General features: G+C 43.1%; 1 protein-coding gene across 1 annotated transcript in view; it reads right to left on the bottom strand.

Moving 5' to 3' along the window:
- Nucleotides 1-21,182, bottom strand: part of LOC137627784 (membrane-associated tyrosine- and threonine-specific cdc2-inhibitory kinase-like) — a 104,458-nt gene that overhangs the window by 75,991 nt on the left and 7,285 nt on the right. The window contains exon 3 of the mRNA XM_068359121.1: nucleotides 8,696-8,882. Within this exon, the coding sequence (XP_068215222.1) occupies nucleotides 8,696-8,882 (187 nt within the window). The remainder of the gene's footprint in view (nucleotides 1-8,695; nucleotides 8,883-21,182) is intronic.

Below are 21,182 nucleotides of genomic sequence, written 5' to 3'. Positions count from 1 at the left end.
TCGCCTGGACTTCGCTGACCTTTTGGCATTCGCTAGAGTCATAAGGAAGAGGGTTTTCTTCGTTACAACTCGATGAGAGGCTAGCGAGATAGGTTCAAATTTCTTGGAGCACAGAAACTTAAACACCACATCCAGGTCTAAGAGTACCTATTACGTCGTCTGAAAAGACCCAATGAGGTCCTGCAAATCTTAATTTTGGGACAACTCTAGGCCTCTATGCCTAAAGACGGCCGAGAGCATACTGCTGTATCCATTGATGGTAGATACAGCCAGCTTAAGCATCCTGTCTGAGGTACAAGAAGAAGTCTGCAATCTGGCTCAGAGAGGTAGTGGTTGAGGAAAACTTGTGCTGCCTGCACCAAGCTCTAAAGGTCTCCCACTTAGATTGGTAGACTCTTTGTGAAGAGATCCTCCTTGCTCTGGCGATAGCTTTCGTCGCTTGTGCCGAAAAGCCTAGAGATCTGACAAGCTTCTAGTCAGTCTGAAGGAAGTCAGTTTGAGAGCAAGGGGGGTTTTATGATACCTCTCGAAGTGAGGCTGTTGAAGAAGATCTGGACTTGCCGAAGTCTTCTTGGGAAGTCCATCAACATGCCCATCACTTCCGAAAACAATTCCCTTGCAGGCCAGAATGGAGCCGCTAGGATCATTCGCCCCGAATCGAGGAGAGCGAATTTCCTGAAGACCAGATTGATGATCTCGAACGGGGGCAACGCAAACATGTCCACCCCCGTCCAATCCATCAAGGAGGAGTCCACTGCTACAGCCTCCTAGTCCGGGACTAGGGAGCAGCAGTAGGGGATCCTCTTCTTCCAGTTGGAGGCAAAATGGTCTGTTACAGGTCTGCCCCACAACATCCAGAGACTGACATACTTGCGGGTTGAGAGACCATTTTGAGGGAAAAACAAGTCTCTTCCTGCTGAGCATGTTTGCCAAGATGTTTCTTGCCCTCGAACAAACCTCCTTTCTAGATCCAAGAGATCAGAACGAAGGCGTCCTTGACCTCGACATACGATTCGACTAGTGTCATCACGAAGTCCTAGATTCTCATGTTCAAAGTCATGCCTCATGCTAGAACTTCGACGTCGAGCGTCCTGAAAGACGAGGCGCCGATCGTCCTGTAAGACGTGGCGCCGATAGTCCTGTAAGACGTGGTGCCGAAAGTCCTGTAAGACGTGGAGCCGAGAGGTAAACACAGCGAGACGCTGAACGTTCTAAAAGACGTGGTGCTGAGCGTCCTGGTGTCAGAAGAGAGACTTCTTGATGACAGGAAGACCTAATTATTAGATAGGCTCAACGTTATCTAAAAATCCAGATACAGGGACGCTCTGACTTCTCTTGAGTGCAGTATTCTGCTACATTAAGCAAAAATTACGTGAACATTAGAGGAGCGGAGCTGAGACCAAAACACACGGCCCGAAACTGACCCATTCTACACTCGTTCTTTCTTGGAAACAGACCTCAGATAAAGTTTGATTGCATAGCCTGCCACTTAGACTCCTCTCTAGAACTGGGAGAGAGAATTGTTGTAGCTAAAAACTAAAGGAGGTTTCCCTATAAAAGGAAAAAGTAATCCTCCTTCAGAAGAAGTACTGACCAAAGGTCTGCTCCCCTCTTCTCCAAAGATTTTGATGTCATCATGGAGAACTTTGACTTCTGAACGAAGGCGTAAAGAGCATTTACGTCCAGGACCGGACAAAAGACTCCCTCTCCCAAAAGAGAGACATTGAAGTTGCAAAGTCGGTAAGGCAGAAAAGTCTTATCAGAGTAACTAACAAAGGAGGATTCACTAGGAAAAAGATTTCGCATCCATCCTTAGTAAAAACACGGGCCGAAGGTCTGCTCCTCTCCTCTTCCAGGCTCGCCAGAAGAAGCCAAGTCTGGCTCCTACTGTTCTTAGTTCGGTTAGAGAAAAAAGCATGCAGAAAATTTCTTGCTGATTAAGACACCAAAACCTGTCTTTGACCAACTCTTGAGGGAGAGGAGAGAAAGAAAAAAGGAGAAGTACGTACAGTGAGCCCTCGCTACTTCGCGGTTCGACCATCGCGGATTCACCACTTCGCGGGTTATTTTCATAACCCATATATATATATACTGTATACATATCGCGGATTTTCCGGAAATTTCGAAAATACCGCGATATCTGAAGACCCCAAATACGATATTTCGTTACCTGTAATTCCATTAATACTGTAATTAGTAATATCTGCTCTTACTGATTGTTCATTGCATTACATATGACATATAATTCTGCACAGAAAGAAATAAAACACGAAAAGAGAATGTGATCATACGATAATTCAGTACTGTATACAGTACGTAGTAAAATTAAATCGAACATGAAACGCAAATCAGATGCAGTCATACCATATTAGAATGGTGTAAGGCTGCTGATGGCTACTACTGTACTACAAATGTAATGGATGTGCATCTTTTCCATGAATCTTTTGTATGTATACGTACGTAGTACTGCATCCAATAATATTCTTTGTTGCAAAAATCACATCTCGAATAAGCATACGAGAGAGAGGGAGAGAGAGAGCGAGAGACATATCCTACAACAAAACAAGCGTAAAATAGCGTACGTAAAGCTGTATCATTATTATTATTATTATTATTGTTGTTGTTGTTATTAAAATTATTGTTATTGTTATCATTATCATTATCATTATCATTATCATTATTTATTATTATTATTATTATTGCTGTACAGTATACGTAGGGTACCTTGTACTTTGAATTGGTAACCTACGTAGCATATAAGACTGGTTGTGATTGATTCAAGCGCTGACAGATGATGAATCAGAACCCAAGTTTTGTTATCTAGCCTGTGATTGGTGTTTTGCCCGCATCTCCAACCCGCAGCATCTACGTATTCGCAGTCACTTTGTCTCCCGCCGTATCGCTGTGTAGATGATGTTAAGTTATTGTGGACTTTAATCTGTGCTGTGCGTGACTGTTTTAAGTTGAACTTTTTGTTGAACTTTCTGTTAAACCCTACTGTACAATGCCTCCCGAGCGTTCTGCTTCTACTAAGGCTGGTAGTGAGCCTGAACGCCACCGAAAGATGATGACGATTGCTGAGAAGGTGACGCTTCTCGATATGTTAAAAGACGGTAGAAGTTACGAGGCCGCAGCCCGCCATTTTGGAGTCAACGAATCCACCGTTCGCTATATCAAGAAGGACGAGGCGAACATTAGAAAGACGGCTACCATCACCTTTAGCAGATCAGCGAAGCGAGTCGTTACCACGCGTAATAAAACGATCGTACGCATGGATGGTGCTTTAGCAGTGTGGATTGCCGACTGCCGGAAGAAGAACATAGCCTTGGATACGAACACCATCCGAACCAAGGCTTTGAGCTTGTATGAGAATTTTGCGGCAAAGGAACCTCAAGACGACGATGGCGACCATGCTGAAGATGATGATGATGTAGATGAACCTCAACCAGGGACATCCACTGATTCCCAGCGTCAGAAACAACGTTTTTTCCGCCAGCAAAGGATGGTTCGCGAAGTTTCAGAAACGCTTCGCCCTGAAAAGCATTTCCCTGCATGGCGAGGCTGCTTCCGCTGACACTGCCGCTGCTGAAACTAACGTGAACCAGACGTTCAAGAATATTATCGCCGAAGGTGGATACAAGCCGGAACAAGTCTTTAATATGGATGAGACCGGCTTGTTTTGGAAGAGAATGCCGTCGCGAACTTTCCTGTTCAAAGAAGAAGCCAAAGCCTCTGGCTTTAAAGCATTCAAGGATCGCGTTACCCTCGTGATGTGTGGCAATGCTGCTGGATTTTTGCTAAAGCCGGGGCTTATTTACAAGTCGAAAAATCCTCGCGCTTTGAAAAATAAGAATAAGAATCTCCTTCCCGTGTACTGGATGTATAATCCAAAAGCATGGATTACGAAGATGCTGACCTCCAACTGGTTCCACCAGTGTTTCATCCCGCAAGTCAGTCAATATCTCTTAGAGAAGGGCTTGCCATTCAAGATCCTTCTCTTTATGGATAACGCTGGTGGACACGCAACTGACCTGTCGTGTGAGGGCGTTCAGGTTGAGTTCCTGCCACCCAACACCACGTCATTAATTCAACCGATGGACCAGGGGGTTATCAGGGCATTCAAGGCCCTCAACACGAAGAATACCTTGGCGGACCTCGTTGCGTGTGTGGATGCTGCCCAAGAAGATGAAGATGGAGAATTTAATTTGAAGGCGTACTGGCGGCAGTACACCATAGCCACGTGCCTGCAGAACATTCAGAAGGCACTGCAAGAAATGAAACCTACAACCGTGAATGCGAGCTGGAAGAAGTTGTGGCCCCAGATTGTTTACGACGACGAGGGATTTACTCCGTCTGAAATCCAACACTCTGCAATACGCAAATCTGTGCAGCTGGCTGCGATAATTGGAGGTGACGGGTTTGGCGACATGACGACTGAAGACGTCGATGAGTTGTTGGACTGCCATTCCCAGCCGCTAACTGACGCAGACCTAGAAGACCTGACGAAATCGGCCAGTGAAGAAGAGAGCGAAACACAGGAAGAGACCCAAGAAAATGTCGAAGAAACGGGCTTAACATTAGAACGGCTTGCCAAGGTCTGCAACCATATAAAGGAGGTGAAAGAAATGTTTGCAAGAGTGGGACGAGGATATGGTTCGGTCTATGCATTTCTGCAACAAGATATCTCTCTCTCTCTCTCTCTCTCTCTCTCTCTCTCTCTCTCTCTCTCTCTCTCTCTCTCTCTCTCTCTCTCTCTCTCTCTCTCTCTCTCTCTCTCTCTCTCTCTCTCTCTCTCTCTCCGAAAGACGAGGCAGCACTCGCCCCGAAAGACGAGGCTGCACTCGCCCTGAAAGACGAGGCTGCATTCGCCCTGAAAGACGAGGCTGCATTCGCCCTGAAAGACGAGGCTGCATTCGCCCCGAAGACGAGGCTGCATTCGCCCCGAAGACGAGGCTGCATTCGCCCTGAAAGAACGAGGCTGCATTCGCCCTGAAAGACGAGGCTGCATTCGCCCTGAAAGACGAGGCTGCATTCGCCCTGAAAGACGAGGCTGCATTCGCCCTGAAAGACGAGGCGCCGATAGTCCTGAAAGACGAGGCGCCGATAGTCCTGAAAGACGAGGCGCCGATAGTCCTGAAAGACGAGGCGCCGATAGTCCTGAAAGACGAGGCGCCGATAGTCCTGTCTTGAAAGACTTAGCGCCGAGCGTTAAGGCAAAATGATATTCATTATGCCGCTCGGCGCGTTCGGTTCCGACCAGAGGGTTCATAAGGCCGACTGGCGCTCGGGGACAAAAACCGAGTCAATGATGGTTTGTAAGCATTGATATTATCAGCGAATATCTATGACTTATAGTATTGCCATTAAAATCAAAAGTGATGCAATGCGAAACTCTAAAAGCAGTGAAAGAATCTTAACGTCCAACGCTCTTTGCTTTCCCATGGCAAGGGCGAGCATTCTTGGGAACGTTAACAGGAACGCTCGCGAGGGCGTTTGCTCGTGAGCTAACGCCTCTCGTTTCCTTTCGCCGATCGACGTTCCTTCTCCCATGGGCCGGGGAGCTTGGAAGAGGTCTAAGGCTAGGAAAATGACGTCCACTGTGCTGAATGAATCCAATGCCTAATTTAGCACTGAAACTTGCACTATTAAACTCTTACACAAAAAACCATAATTAGTCCTGCCCGTTGTGAGAGAACTTACAGTATTCTACTGCCACGGGCTTGAATGAGAAAGCAATATCGTCTCTAGTACTTGCTTTATAAACTGTAACAAAATATTTTATAAAATATTAAACTGACATTTCCATAATAAAATAAACTTTCAAACATACTTACCCGGCGGTCACAAAAAGAAAAACCACCGGGCAAGAGTTGAGATTAAAAATAAAAGTTGAACACACTCACCCAGTAGTTACATATAACCACCGGTAAAATTAAATGTCATAAATACCCACCCGGTAGTTACAAACAAACGCCGGGAAAGTTATACGTTAAAGATTAAAATGAACAGAAAATGTGAAAACAAATGTAATCCACAATAAATTCAAAGGGTTTTCAAAAACAAGCGAGTTGTAATGATAAAAAGAACAGATATAGCAATAACGTATCTATATGCATAAATGTAAACAATAGGAACATATAAATGAAAATACTACTAAAACTAGAATTCCCATATCGTTGTTGTTGGAGTATTATAGCCAACACTTTAATTCCCATATCGAAAAGAACGCTACCAAGGCATGTTGGGACTGCATCGATAGTAACGAGAACTAACAGCGTAAATTAACCATACGCTAGTTCTATCTAATTTATGAATTCAGATCGATGATTTAAAGAACGAATACTAAATGGACAAATATTTCTTTAAAATTTTACATTAAAAAGTTAAAAAGCTTATATAAGTGGAATTCCTCCCATTCTTTACATAAAAAAACAAATAAATATATATAATAAAGAGAATTTGCAAGACATACAATGAAGATTACGTCACACGACTGTGACGTAATAAAGTTGCCGGAACGTATTTCCGTCATCAGGATTAAAACTTTGCACCTAAAATATAGTGCACAAACAAAACCTCACTCGCACAAACACGAAAATTAAGTTTTCACTCATGATAAACAAAGGCGTCGGAACCAGACTCTCGGCCTGACCGACGGGTAACAGCGCTTGCGCCCAGAAGAGGAGGATCGACCTCTGCAGAGGAAAGAGATGACCCCCTTCTCTCTGCTCCCCTTTGGAGGAGTTCGAGCAGAACTTCCTTCGTAGGGGGACCATTGACGCGCCCAGCGAAGGCCACAAAGACACAAGGTCTGGAAAAGAACAGGCGCTCTCTGGGGGAAGAGAAGGAGCTGACTCACTAGGGGAGCCGCCACCTTCGTCTATCCCACAGGGTTATCCCACGGGGTTGACCTGGAGTCACAAGCCCTGCGCTACTGCTCGACCATGCCCTGGAAGGGCCTGTTCGAGGATTAGCTTCGGGCAGAGATCTGGGCGTAGAGGAAGCAGAAGCCTGCGATTTCTTCGATTTCGAGGAAGACCCCGAAAGCGAAGATTTGCGTTTACACTTCTTCGTCTTACGCGCAAACCTCTCCCACTGGGAGGCAGGCCACTCCCTACACTCGGAACAGGTGTTGTCCCGCGAACACTGAATTCCCCGACAAGCCGGGCATAAAGGGTGTGGGTCCGTCTCCACGGACGACATGAAGGTGCCGCATCGGCGGCCTTCAATCCCTTGACATGTCCGCATAGCAGGACAATAACCAAACACACACCGATACACACAAAAGAAAAAGGAAAAGTAATAAAGTCGAGGCAGTTTGTTTAACGGGAGAGAGACGGCACGTCCGAACTCTACAAGCCAAAAGCAAAAGTGGTTACTCAACCAACAGGTGTGAGTGAGCGGGGTAGCTAGTCTACCCAAACCCCCTCCCGCTAACTAGCGGATGGGGTATTTATCCCTCACTAAAATTGTCTTGTCTGGTTTTCAGCGTTGCCGAAAGTAATACCCTATAAATAGCGAAGGTTTGTATCTGTGTCGGAACAAGTAATGGTTTTGTCGTACTTCACAGATTTTCAAATATCACGGGTGGTTTCGTTCCCTACCTACCGTGATATTCGAGGGAATACTGTACTACCCTGAGGAGCTTTGACCTGTTTCATACATCTAAGACACTTATTGGAACATCCCTATCGCTCCCCAGTTACGACCTTACCAAGGTTTTAGGATTGGAAGGGGTTCATACAAGGTTAGAAAAGTCAGTAATCATACTCCATCGGTTGCAAAGAGTTCAGGTTATTGCCTATTTGGGGTTTATTAAAGGCATTCTAGGCCTCACTAAGAAGAGTAGAGGAAAAACCACACCCACAAACCTTTGAACACATAACAGGTCATTCTCCTTTGTTATCAGAGTTTTAACGAACGATCAGACAAGTCATGTTCCTTTTGAGGGGGAAACTGTGTGCCGGAAAAGATGTCATTGATAAGACGATCACTCCTTGTAAACCTCACAAAGGGAATTCATATCATATCTCTTTCCCCTCCAACAGGTTCTCATAAACACTGGTTTAACACTCATTCTGAGGAGTGAATTAACGATTCCACAAAAAGCACCAAGAGAGGTCAGCAACAGACATCTGACTATCACGGTGACCAAGACTAAATGGCTGTGCTTAGGCCAACACCACCTAACAGTAGTGCACATGGAGCAACCATATATTGTTGCCATATCCACAAGAATTCTTCTATGTGGTCATAACAAAATGCACCAAAAGGCTTACCCAAAAATGACGAAGTTTTGTATATGTAGGAACAAATAAAAAAGAAAAGATCAGAGCCTAAGGATAGGGCGCAACAGTACGTCTTCATTCTTTGCAACCGGAGACAAAGAGTGGGCAGGGCTACTCATTGTAAAAATCACTTGTCAACTTTATTAGTGAATTCAAGATCTGTGCCAGCTCTAAGATATTCCCTATCTTGAGGGATGAAAAGTTTGTATCCACGTAGGAAGAAACAGAAATTGTTCATGAGACCTGCACTAGTCTATGCAGTAAAATCATAGACACTAGTATCCAAAGGCTAGAAAAAAAAATAAAAAGCATTAAAATAGAAGCAGGATGTAAGGAAAATATAAATTGTGATGTCTCCTTTAACCAAACACACCTTCCCCCCAAAAAATTACTAATTTTTATCCTACCTGTCTCCTTCACCTCGAAACCGAAGAAGAGTTCTCTTGCAGGCATAAAACTTTCCATCTTCTTTGCTTCGAACTTTGAAAACTTCACCAAATGATCCAATACCGAGCTTTTCTTCAATTGTGTAACACTGCTCAAAGTACAAAGCTGGTTTTTCGGCACTATAAACAGGACTGTGAGCGATGAAAGCTGCAATAGAAAAGTATCATTAGAGAGATGGATTATTAACCCTCTCTTGATATACTACCAGTGAGAAAAAATGCAACATTATATTCAGTAGAAATTCAAAATACAATAAGTTGTTCAAAAACATCAAAATACAGAACATTTCAAAATCATAAATCTTTAATAGTAATCTGGATGTTTTCCAACTATTCAATTGTGAGTCCTTTAATACGAGTATGATTTCAGTACAGCTGGAAACTCAGCCATTACAATTTATAACAAGGTGTTGGTAGTTAGTGGTGGGGAATCCCCAGCCCCCTGCCAGTACACCGTAAGACACTTGACCTTCACCTTGGAATTGTGAGGTGGTCAAAGCAGGAAGTATAACTTAAAGGAAAGTTTATAAACTTAGGAATAATACAAATTACTATGACAAATTTGGGATTTGTTCTTACATGGATAAAAACCCTCATCCTCTAGTATGAGAGATATCCTTAGGAGGAATAAATTCCGATAACTAAACAGGTTGATTCAAAAGCCCGGGATATCGAACACTTGAATCTAAAGGTGCGTGCAAGTGTTGGGTCTAATCTGCCTCCTATCAACCTCCTGAGAAAATATTCTCAGGCAATAAGCATGGTTTGTTTTACACAGAATCCCGGATAAACTTCTCCATATAGCACACAATATCACAAATTTTAAGTAACTTGTATTTTTCCTAACAGTACTTACCTTGAACTACTTTCTTAGGAGTATCTGGGATCTCCTCCCTATCCGACCAAGAATTTTGCGCAGTCCCCCCATCTCCGTTTTCCCTTGTCGGGTCCCTCCATGGTGGAAGGATACGTGCCCTGAGGCGACCCGAGGGTCAGCGCGTGGGTGCGCTGCTGGGTCATTGTCGTCAGTAAGCATATGAGTCTATACCTCGAACACCTGTAAGGCACCCGGGGCAGGATGGGTAGGCAATAACCCAAAAGTAGTTCGAGGTAAGTAATGTTAGGAAAAATACGAATTACTTAAAATTTGTGATTTGTTCCAACACGGAGTACTTACCTCGAACTACTTTCTTAAGAGACACACTTTAGGAGGCGGGGGTGGACTTACAGGCCGGAAGAACCACCACTACCATCCAAGGGCACGGGACCTAGATAGGCAGCTAGGTCCAGACGACATACAGACCAGGGTAGGAGAGTCAGGGGAAGCACGCAAAAGTCTACCTGTTTGTATAAATTCACCTTTATAAATAATCCAAGCATGGGCTTCCAAAACATCCATCTCTAACATGGGAGGAGGGAAAGGAAGGGAAAGGGTAGCATGGAAAGGGAAGTAAGGGGGAACCTGTGTCGCTCGCAATTACTTCTCTTGGGCTACCAGGGGCCGTAGCCCTAAACTTGTTGAAGGGCGGAAATCACTGGTCTAATGGAGAAGGAATCCAGGGAGGAAGTCCCTGATGGAGGGTCAGAGACAGCCAACATGGTTGGAATTTTACTTAAGAGTTAATAAAAAAGCTTAAGGGTTCGTACATGATAAGGAAGCTGACTTCAATGAATTCTTTCAGTATGTCCGCTTTTCTTATGAGAACCAGCAATCCACCCAGGGGGCTGAAGACCTCTAGGAGCTGTCAAACCGGTCTAAAAACCTCTATGTGACAGGACCTCCTCCAATACCCTTGTTCCGGGCGCTCTCAAGGAACAAATTGACCACCTAACTAAAATCAATGATTGTGGAAGACTGTCGCAATCTCCATGAACAACCATAAAAATACAAAAGTTCCAAGAGAAGAAAAGGGTATTAGGATTATGGGAATGTAGTGGTGGATCCTTCCCCCACTACAGCACTCGTTGCTACGAATGGTCCCAGAGTGAAGCAGTCCTTATAAAAAGAGTCTGGACACGTTTAAATAATGTGAAGCGAACACAGATTTATTCCTCCAAAAGGTTGTGTCCATAATGCTCTGCAACGATCTATTCTGCCTGAAGGCCACCGAAGTTGCTACAGTTCTAACTTCATGCGTCTGATTTAAAAGCTTGAGGTCTGCTTTACTGCAATGTGCATGAATTTCTCTTATTAAGAGCCTGATGAAGAATGAAAGTGCATTCCTCGACCTCTGTAACGAGGGCATCTAGACCGAGCACCAAGTGCTTCCGCCTTGCCTCACAACTCTTTCGTTCAGTCCAGGTAGAACTTCAGGGCTCTTACTGGACACAGGACACTTCTCAAACTCCTCGCCAACCACATCCGAAAGGTTCGGAAACTCAAAAGCCATGGGCCAAAGTTGAGAAGGGCGTTCATTCTTGGCGAGAAAGCCTAACTGCAATAAGCCGATAGCTTTGTTATCTCGAAAAAACTAAGTTTTAACTAAAAGCATGAATCCCACTGACTCTTTTAGCTGTCGCCAGACTGATCAAAACTAGAGTCTTCATCGTGAGGCCCTTAAATGAAGCCGAATGCAAAGGCTCAAACCTGTCACTCAAAATGAAATTCAGGACTATATCCAGATTCCAAGCTGATGAATCCTGGTGCTGTTGCTTTGATGTTTCAAACGATTTGAGAAGTTCCTGTAGGTCTTTAACATTAGAAAGGTCCAAGTGTTGTGCCTGAATACGGTTGCTAACATACTCTTGTATCCCTTGATGGTAGAGGATGAAAAAATTGCGTTTCCTTCGAAGATATAACAGGAAGTCAGCAACCTGAGTTACAGTATAGAGATACTGGACGAGGAAACAGAGTTGACTCTGCACCACGCTCTAAAGACCTCCCACTTGGATTGGTAAACCTAGATGGTAGACGTCCTCTTTGCTCTTGCAATAGCCCTAGCTGCCTCCTTCGAAAAACCTCTAGTTCTTGTGAGTTTTTCGGTGATCTGAAGACAGTTAGATGAAGAGCTTGAAGATTGTTGATGGTACCTTTCCAAGTGAGGTTGTTTGAGTAGAACTACTCTTAATGAAAGGCTTCTTGGAGTGTCCACCATCCATTCCAGTACCTCTGTGAACCACTCCCTTGAGGCCCAAAAGTGGGCCACTAGAGTCAATCTGGTCCCTTCGTGTGACCCAAACTTTTTGCATCACTTTGTAATGAATTTTGAACGGTGGAAATGCGTACATGTCCATGTCACAAGCTGTTTGACGCCCGACACCGCATTCTGCTTGATGCTCGACTTCGCGTCCCGCTTGACGCTCGACGTCACGTCTAGCTGCTTGACTCCTTTTGGTTAAAGCTGCTGAAACACGACATTTAACAAGGGAGTTGTAAAGACGTTCGTCGTCAAGAACCTCTCGACTAGTAGCCTTACGAAAATTGGCGTCCAGGTGTGAAGCTTCCCGACGCTCAGGGTCTAGGCCTGCTACTCTCTTGTTGTCCGCAGGCCAATAAACTTGCAAGAGCGAAGAGAGTTTCTGATGTATATCTTGCAGCATATTAAAATTAGGGTCCACAAGCTCGCGTTCTACGCCGTTTAAAGAATTCGCAGAGCGTCCAGAGGATGATAACCAGTCTGATGGTGGAGGAGCATGAACCGAGGTCATGTCAGGCTCAGACAGCTGTCCTGCAACTGGGTGAGATGGATGTTTCTTGACAGTTGCTGACGTCCTTAAAGGACGTTTGGCAGGAGAGCTTTTTTCGGTAGAATGAAAACGCTCGGGACTGCTCCAAAGCCTACAACCAGTAGTTTGCGGTGTCATGATAGGACGCTGATTGACCGTGTCCATCTTCCTCTTCAGAGGTCTGGAAGCTTGACACCAGCCTCGTCCGGGCACTGCGTCATCCGAAGATAACGAAAACACTTTAACCTTGTGAAAAAAATTAATAATAGTTGGGGAAAATACAAACCATTTCCACAAATAACGAGCTTGGGTTATAAATGTTTTAAAGTAACTCATTATCAATTCCCTTTTGTCATAATGTCTGATATTCTGCCCCAGTACTGTACTATAATGATTTCCCTTATATTCACTGTAGTAAAGATTCAATTTTTCTTAAATAGGTTTACATATTTTGCCAGCAACAAATTCATTTATTTTTATAACAGAAAGTCATGAATAGAAGCATTATTTATAGTTTTAAGGGGTATTGTAATATTTTTTGGTCCTACCAGTTGTCTAATCACATTTGTTTTTGCAGCACGCCCTACTCTCTGTAGGGTTTTTTTTTTTCTTTAGAGAGGCAACTAGAAGTTGAGTTAAGACGTGGCACAAGAAATATGATTTGAAGGGTACTGAATGATTCCTACAACTGAATAGGGTTAATCAGCTTAGTATAAACTTCCTTTACCCTACTGAATGAACAGTGTATAGAAAAGTGAGTAAATCCATCCCTGGAATTGAATGTACAGTATCGCAAAATGGGATTATCTCGTTTGATAGAAATAAATGATGCATTGCTCAAAATGGGTGAAACGGGAGAAGGTGAAGATAGGAACTCAATTTTCAATGCTCAGCTAGAAGATGTTGTCATTAGACAAGTTTTGACATCAGGCACGGCCCTTCTTCAGTATATTCAATTCAGTTGAAAAAGAGCTTCGACAGTTGAAAACCTTGCGAATCCAAGATTTCATCAACAAGGATCAAGATATTGTTACTCCACATCACCAGATCACAAAAGGTGATTCCATACTGGAACTTAGTGATGGACAGTTTTTTTTAAATATTTGCCCCAGAACCAAGTGAACGTAAAGGGGCCTAAAACCGTCTTTTTGCGGAAGACCACAAAGTTTTAAGTGTCATAAACATTAATAGTAAACTGGAACTATTGAAATGGCATACTGGTACTTGCCCAAATAGATACACGGTTAGGAGTGTTTCTGTTTTACTCTAGTACTGAATAGGAACACTTATGAGTGTCCCCCCAATGGAAATCTTGATTGTGTAATTTCCTGTTTGTTTATCATTGTTACCCTGTTGCTGAAGTTTGACGTAAAGGAATGCTAATTTTGTCTTTAATTTTCTATTTGGATTGATGGGTCCATGCTAACATAACCCTAACAGTTTTGTACAAATAAATTTTATTTTCTTGTGTTTTATGAACATAGCATATCATTCCTGTTCCTACACCAATGTGTCCCCTTCCCCAGCCACTTTTAAGATCTCTTAAGTACCGTAATTTATCATAATTCTTTCCTCCCACAATGTGTCCCGTAATTAATTAAACAATATTTCCTTTCACCTAATGTTCTTATACTTGTACTTATGATCAGCAAGCAAAAGGGAGGAGAAGCAAATGGGTAAGTCTGGTTCTAGCTGGGTCCCCTTGCCCAGTATAAATCAAGGGGTGGTGCCCAGTACTCCGGTCTGTTGAACTGTTACTCAGGTTTTTGGGTATTCCACTGTTGTATGTTTGTTGTGTAGTGAACGTCGGGTTGTGGTCGGCATTCGGATACTAGGCAGTTTGGGTGCTACCTTTGGCCACAGTCCGCAAACCACTACAACCTCACGTTCCCTATGAGATGGCGAGCGTCAACAGGTATGCTCGAGGTGACAACTGCTCGGGAGCTAAAGCATCTCGTTTCCTTTTGTCGTTCGACATTCCTTCTCCCAGGGGTTGGGGAGCTTGGAAGAGGTCTATGGTTAGAAGAACGACAGGTCCTAACAGACGCACCATCTATTGAGGGGTGGTGCTTAGGCCGAAACAGCCCAAAACTGGACAACTTCCTCCTATACACGAACCTTCAGGTATTGCTTGAAGTTCGGATGGATGAGGATGTGGAAGTAAGTATCCTGGAGGTCTAAAGAGACCATCCAGTCTTCTTTTCTTACTGCTGCTAGGACTGATTTCGATGTCTCCATGGAGAACTTTGTCTTCTGAACGAAGGCGTTGAGTGCACTTAAATCCAGGACCGGTCAATAGCCTCCTTCTCCAAGAAGAGACACATTTGATGTTACATAGCCTGTCTCTTCGACTCCTCTCTGTACCTGGCAGAGAGGTCTATTGGAGTTACTATTAAAGGAGGTTTCACTAGCAAAAAGAATTCGCATCCCTCCTTTAGTAATAGTATGGACCAAAGGTCTGCTCCTCTCCTCTCCCAGGCTCGCCAAAAGTTGTTTAGTCTGGCTCCTACTATTGTCTGTGCGGTTTAGAGAAAAAAGTATGCAGAACCTTTCTTGCTGATTTAGACACCGAATCCTGGGTGACCTTTAGGGCTAAAGTGGAAGAGACTGCTTTGACCAACTCTTGAGGAAGAAGAAGAGGAAGAAGAAAGGAGGGTGCACACCTCAATTCTGACTTCTGAATGGGTGTAACACCAATGGACAGAAAAGAACACATTTGGGCTCTTTCCTTAAAGACCCCCATTGAGAAAAGGGCTGCTAACTCATTGGAACCGTTCTTTAAGGCTTTATCCATGCCTGACATAATGAGGCTGAGACTATCAGTGTCCACATCCTTCAAGGCAGAAACCTTCTTCCCCAAGTCTCCAGAGTCCAGTCAAGGAAAATGAATACTTCGAAAGCTCTGAAGACGCCTTTGAGAGGATGATCAAGCTCTGACGTTGACCAGAGTATTTGGTCCTTCTTAAGGCCATCCGACGCAGAGCGTCTACTAGACTCGAAAAATCTCCTTGGGCAGAGGTAGGAACTCCCAACCTGAGAACTTCTCCCGTCCCGAACCAAACACTAGATCTGGAGGCCAATCTAGCCGAGGGAAAAGGGAAAAACATTATCACCCTGGATATTCTTGGATTGCATCCAGTCTCCCATCATCCTCAAAGCTTTTTTTAGATGATCGAGACAGCACCATCTTTGTAAACAGAGACTCCTTCGACGCCTTCCCTAGCATAAACTCAGAAGGCGGGGAACGAAGAGCAGCAGGCACAAAATAATTCGGAAACTCTTCAAAAAAAAAAAACTCATGAGTTTCAATAAGTCAACCGAAGGATGAAGGATCTTAGGATCTTCTCCTATGAGAATTCCTCTAAAAGATAAATAGGGGAAAGGAGAAAGTCGATCCCTTCCTCCTACAAGTCTCTAACCGAGGTAGAGACATCTTGTTTCCTAGGAGTCAACTCCTTAAGGTCCTGTAATTCTGGCCTCAATGGGTCCAAGATCATTACTTACTTTTACTTACTTTTTAGAGGTTTATCTCTCGCCCTCCATCAGACACTAAGAGTTTGTTCAGGCGGGCCCTGTTGTGTGAAAATAATTTCCTTCCAATTAATATTTTCTCTGTATCTTTTCAGTTATAGCGCCTGGCGTAACGATGTTCCAACGCTAGACGCTTGCGGTCATTACGATCGGAACTAAGACGTTCGCGATCTCGACATTCGGCTCGACTGGTGTAAGCACGACGTCCGAGTCTTGATGCTCGACGTCACGTCTTACTGCTTGACGTTCGGCGTCACGTCTAACTGCTTGATGCTCGGCATCAAGCCTGACACTCGACGTCAAGTCCAACTGCTGGACGCTTGACGCCATGCAACTGTTTGACGATCAGCGTCACATCTAACTGCTGGACGCTAGACGCCATGCAACTGCTTGACGCTCGGAATAATGACGTTCGCGATTAGACGCGATAGACACTTGGAACTATGCTTGACACTCGGTGTCACGTCCAACTGCTTGACGCTCGACGTCACGTAACTGCTTGACGCTCGACGTCATGTCTAACTGCTTGACACTCGACGTCATGTCTAACTGCTTGACACTCGACGTCATGTCTAACTGCTTGACACTCGACGTCATGTCTAACTGCTTGACACTCGACGTCAAGTACAACTGCTGGACACTTGACGCCATGCAACTGCTTGACGCTCGCGATTTAGACGCTCGGAACTATGACGTTCGCGTCTAGAACGTTTGCTCATCCAAAAAGAGAGACAAAGAAGTTGCACTCAGTTTCAAACATCGTGTCTAACTCTTACAGCATCGTTAGTAGCTTGCTGTCCAATGCTCCCGGTGTTACGTGTCATGACTTCCAACTACTCGACGCTTGGCGTGATGTAGTCCATTCCTTAATGCTAGGCGTCCATCTTGACACTAGCGTTATGGTGTTAAGCATCTAAACGCTCGGCGTCATGACAAGCAACTCTCTTCTTGTCTAGAAGGAAGAAAAATACGTAAGACGCAAGCCCTGTCTGTGAGCCGAGTCAACCAACGGCGAAAATAACACTTTTACCTCGCCTTTCCCACGGCGAGGGCGAGTGTTCTGGGAAGCGTCAACAGGAACGCTTGAGGGGACGTCTGCTCGAGCGCTAACACCTCTCGTTTCCTTTCGCCGATCGACATTCCTTCTCCCAGGGGTTGGGGAGATTGGAAGAGGTCTAAGGCTAGGATAACGACAGGGTCGAGAAGACGCACCCTCCACTGACTGATTAAATTCACTGCACTAATTTAGCACTGAAAATTGCACTTTTTATACTCTTTCACATAAAACCATAATTAGACCTGCCCACTGCGAGAGATATTACTCTTCCGCCAAGGGCTTGAATGAGAATGCAATAGGTTATCTGATTAATATTAGAAATCCCAATATCGAAAACAAAAATAAATAACGATATAAAGTAATTTGTGAGACTTTCGATTGTCATCAGAACTACATAGCGTAACCTTAACTGTACGCTAGTTTTATTCAAACTCTGAAAATAGATCAATGATTATCTAAAAGTATACTAATAGGGCAAATATATTCTTAAAAATAATATATTCCTTTTATATTATAAAAACTTAAATACTTTTGGTTTGTAAGCAGAATTTTACTCTTCATTCTCTGCATAGAAAAAGAAATGAATATGCAAGTCATACTACGTAGAACTACGTAGTTTACGTCATAGTGTTTATCTTCCGCCATCATGTTTTTAAGAGTAGGTTCGTTATGTTTACAGCAGGCGGAAAAAACTCATAATCCTACCCCTTTCAAGTTATGAACATAACGATCATAATCCAACCACTACTCTCAGTCAATATAAAACCAAACTAGCGAAAGCCAACAATAAATTGTACATCACCAAGATGACTGCAATTACAGGTTACAGCAAGCGAAAAATCCAACGATGTTGCCGGCGTGAGCAGCAGGGAAGATCTGAAGAACCATGGAATGGTTCCAGGTACCTCGCTATATATATACTGCATATATATATATATATATATATATATATATATATATATATATATATATACAGTGAACCCTCGCCACTTCGCGGTTCGACCATCGCGGATTCACCACTTCGCGGATTTTTTCCATAACCCATATATATACAGTAATATATATATATATATATATATATATATACACACACACACATATATATATATATATATATATATATATATATGTATATATATATATATATATATATATATATATATATATATATATACACACATATATATATATATATATACAGTATATATATATATATATATATATATATATATACACACATATATATATATATAGTATATATATATATATATATATATATATATATATATATATATATATCTAAAGTAGGAAGATGTGAAGTAGTTCTAAGGGAAAAGTATGGGAAATATGTCTGGGTAATAAGCAAAGCTCTACCTCCAGTTTGTTTCTTCATTATGATCAGAGATAAATGTAAACAAAACATTGGTTGCCATTTTTTATCGTGCTTTTTAGCGTGTTTAGGAAACTCATGATATAAAATCACCTTTAATATTTGTGCCTGTTTTAGTTTAGGGTACTGTAGTACGTACATGCATTAAGTGTTCTGTACATTAAAGGGTAGTTTGTTAACAGTACTACGTACAAGGGAAGGTTTTAAAAGTCTGAATATACATGTTGAATAAATAGGTAAATATGGTGTCACTACTTCGTGGATTTTCACCTATCGCGGCCGCGTCTGGAACCTATCTACCGCGATAAACGAGGGTTCACTGTATATATGTATATATATATATATATATATATATATATATATATATATATATATATATATATATATATATATTTATGCCCCCTGTGGCCGCGGGGGCATAAAACAATTAGAATAGCGCCAACGTTATCCCTGCGTGTCGTAAGAGGCGACTAAAAGGGACGGGACGAGGGGGCTGGGAACCCCCTCTCCTGTATGAAAAATCCTGTGAGACAGCAACAGAGAGATGGAGCTGGGGGGAGAGTGACTGCTTCCCGCACTCTAGTTTTGGGGTGTTTGAATGTGCGTGGATGTAGTACGATAGAGTAAAAGATGTGAGATTGGAAGTATGTTTAGAAGTAGAAGGATGGATGTATTGGCCTTGTGTGAGACAAAGATGAAAGGAAAGGGTGAAGTGATGTTTGGTGAAATGTCTGGTAGAGTGTCTGGGATTGAAAGGGGAAGAGCGAGAGAGGGTGTGGCTTTATTGCTGAGTGAATGGATGGCAGGTAAAGTAGTGGAATGGAAGGAGATATCATCTAGGTTAATGTGGGTAAGGGTTAGGTTGGGTAGGGAATGTTGGGCGTTTGTCAGTGCGTATGGGCCAGGTTGTGAGAAAAGTGAAGAGCGGAATGAGTTCTGGAATGAATTAACTAGGTGTGTAGAAGGACTGGGTAGAAGGAATTATGTAGTTGTCATGGGTGACTTAAATGCTAGAGTGGGCGCTGGAGAGGTAGAAGGTGTCATTGGGAAGTATGGCGTACCAGGTGAAAATGAGAGTGGTGAGAGACTGGTAGATATGTGTGTTGAACAAGAGATGGTAATAAGTGCTAGCTTTTTTAAAAAGAAAGATAAAAATAAGTATACATGGGTAAGAGTGGCAAATGGAAGAGTAGTAGAAAGGGCATTAATGGATTATGTGTTGATAACTAAAAGAATGTTTGGAAGATTGAAAGACGTGCACGTGTTTAGGGGTATGGCTAACGATATGTCTGATCATTTTTTGGTGGAAGGAAAATTAGTTGTAGCAAAAGAGTGGGGGAATAGAGTAGGTGGATGTAAAAGGGAGCTAGTGAGGGTTGAAGAGCTAATAAAACCGGGGGTAAAAAGTAAATATCAGGAAAGGTTGAAAATGGCATATGACGAGGTGAGAGTAAGAGAAACTGGTAATTTAGAGGAGGAGTGGAAGTTAGCAAAAGAAAATTTTGTTGGGATTGCAAGTGATGTATGTGGCAAGAAGGTTGTTGGAGGCAGCATGAGGAAGGGCAGTGAATGGTGGAATGAAGGAGTGAAGGTAAAAGTGGAAGAGAAAAAGAGGACTTTTGAAGAATGGCTGCAGAGTAATAGTATAGAGAAGTATGAAAAATATAGAGAGAAAAATGTGGAAGTAAAGCGCAAGGTACGTGAGGCAAAGAGGGCAGCTGACCTGAGGTGGGGTCAGGGACTGGGTCAGTCATATGAAGAGAATAAGAAGTAGTTTTGGAAAGAAGTGAAGAGAGTAAGGAAGGCCGGCGCAAAAATTGAAGAGACAGTAAAAGATAAAAATGGAAGGTTGTTAAAAGGAGAGGCGGCAAGGAAAAGGTGGGCGGAATATTTTGAAAGTTTGCTGAATGTTGAGGATAATAGGGAGGCAGATATAATTGCTGTTCCAGGTGTTGAGGTGCCAGTGATGGGAGATGAAAATGAGAGAGAGATTACAATAGAGGAAGTGAGGAGAGCACTAAATGAAACGAGAGTAGGAAAAGCATCTGGTATGGATGGTGTGAAAGCTGAGATGTTGAAGGAAGGGGGTGTGACTGTACTTGAATGGTTGGTGAGATTGTTTAATATGTGTTTTGTGTTGTCAATGGTACCAGTAGATTGGGTCTGTGCATGTATTGTACCACTATATAAGGGCAAGGGAGATGTGCATGAGTGTTGTAATTCAAGAGGTATTAGTTTGTTGAGTGTAGTTGGAAAAGTGTATGGTAGAGTACTGATTAATAGGATTAAGGATAAAACAGAGAATGCAATCTTGGAAGTACAGGGTGGTTTTAGAAGAGGTAGGGGTTGTATGAATCGGATTTTTACAGTTAGGCAGATATGCGAGAAATATTTAGCAAAAGGTAAGGAGGTGTATGTTGCGTTTATGGATCTGGAGAAAGCATATGATAGAGTTGACAGGGAAGCAATGTGGAATGTGATGAGGTTATATGGAGTTGGTGGAAGGTTGTTGCAAGCAGTGAAAAGTTTCTACAAAGGTAGTAAAGCATGTGTTAGAATAGGAAATGAAGTGAGCGATTGGTTTCCGGTGAGAGTGGGGCTGAGACAGGGATGTGTGATGTCGCCGTGGTTGTTTAACTTGTATGTTGATGGAGTGGTGAGAGAGGTGAATGCTCGAGTGCTTGGACGAGGATTAAAACTGGTAGGCGAGAATGATCATGAATGGGAGGTAAATCAGTTGTTGTTTGTGGATGACACTGTACTGGTAGCAGACACAGAAGAGAAGCTTGACCGACTAGTGACAG

This window comes from Palaemon carinicauda, chromosome 2 (genome assembly GCF_036898095.1).
Source record: "Palaemon carinicauda isolate YSFRI2023 chromosome 2, ASM3689809v2, whole genome shotgun sequence".
Lineage (NCBI taxonomy): Eukaryota > Metazoa > Arthropoda > Malacostraca > Decapoda > Palaemonidae > Palaemon > Palaemon carinicauda.
The sequence above is the reverse complement of the archived record's forward strand: the minus strand, read 5'-3'. Positions and strand labels throughout refer to the sequence as shown.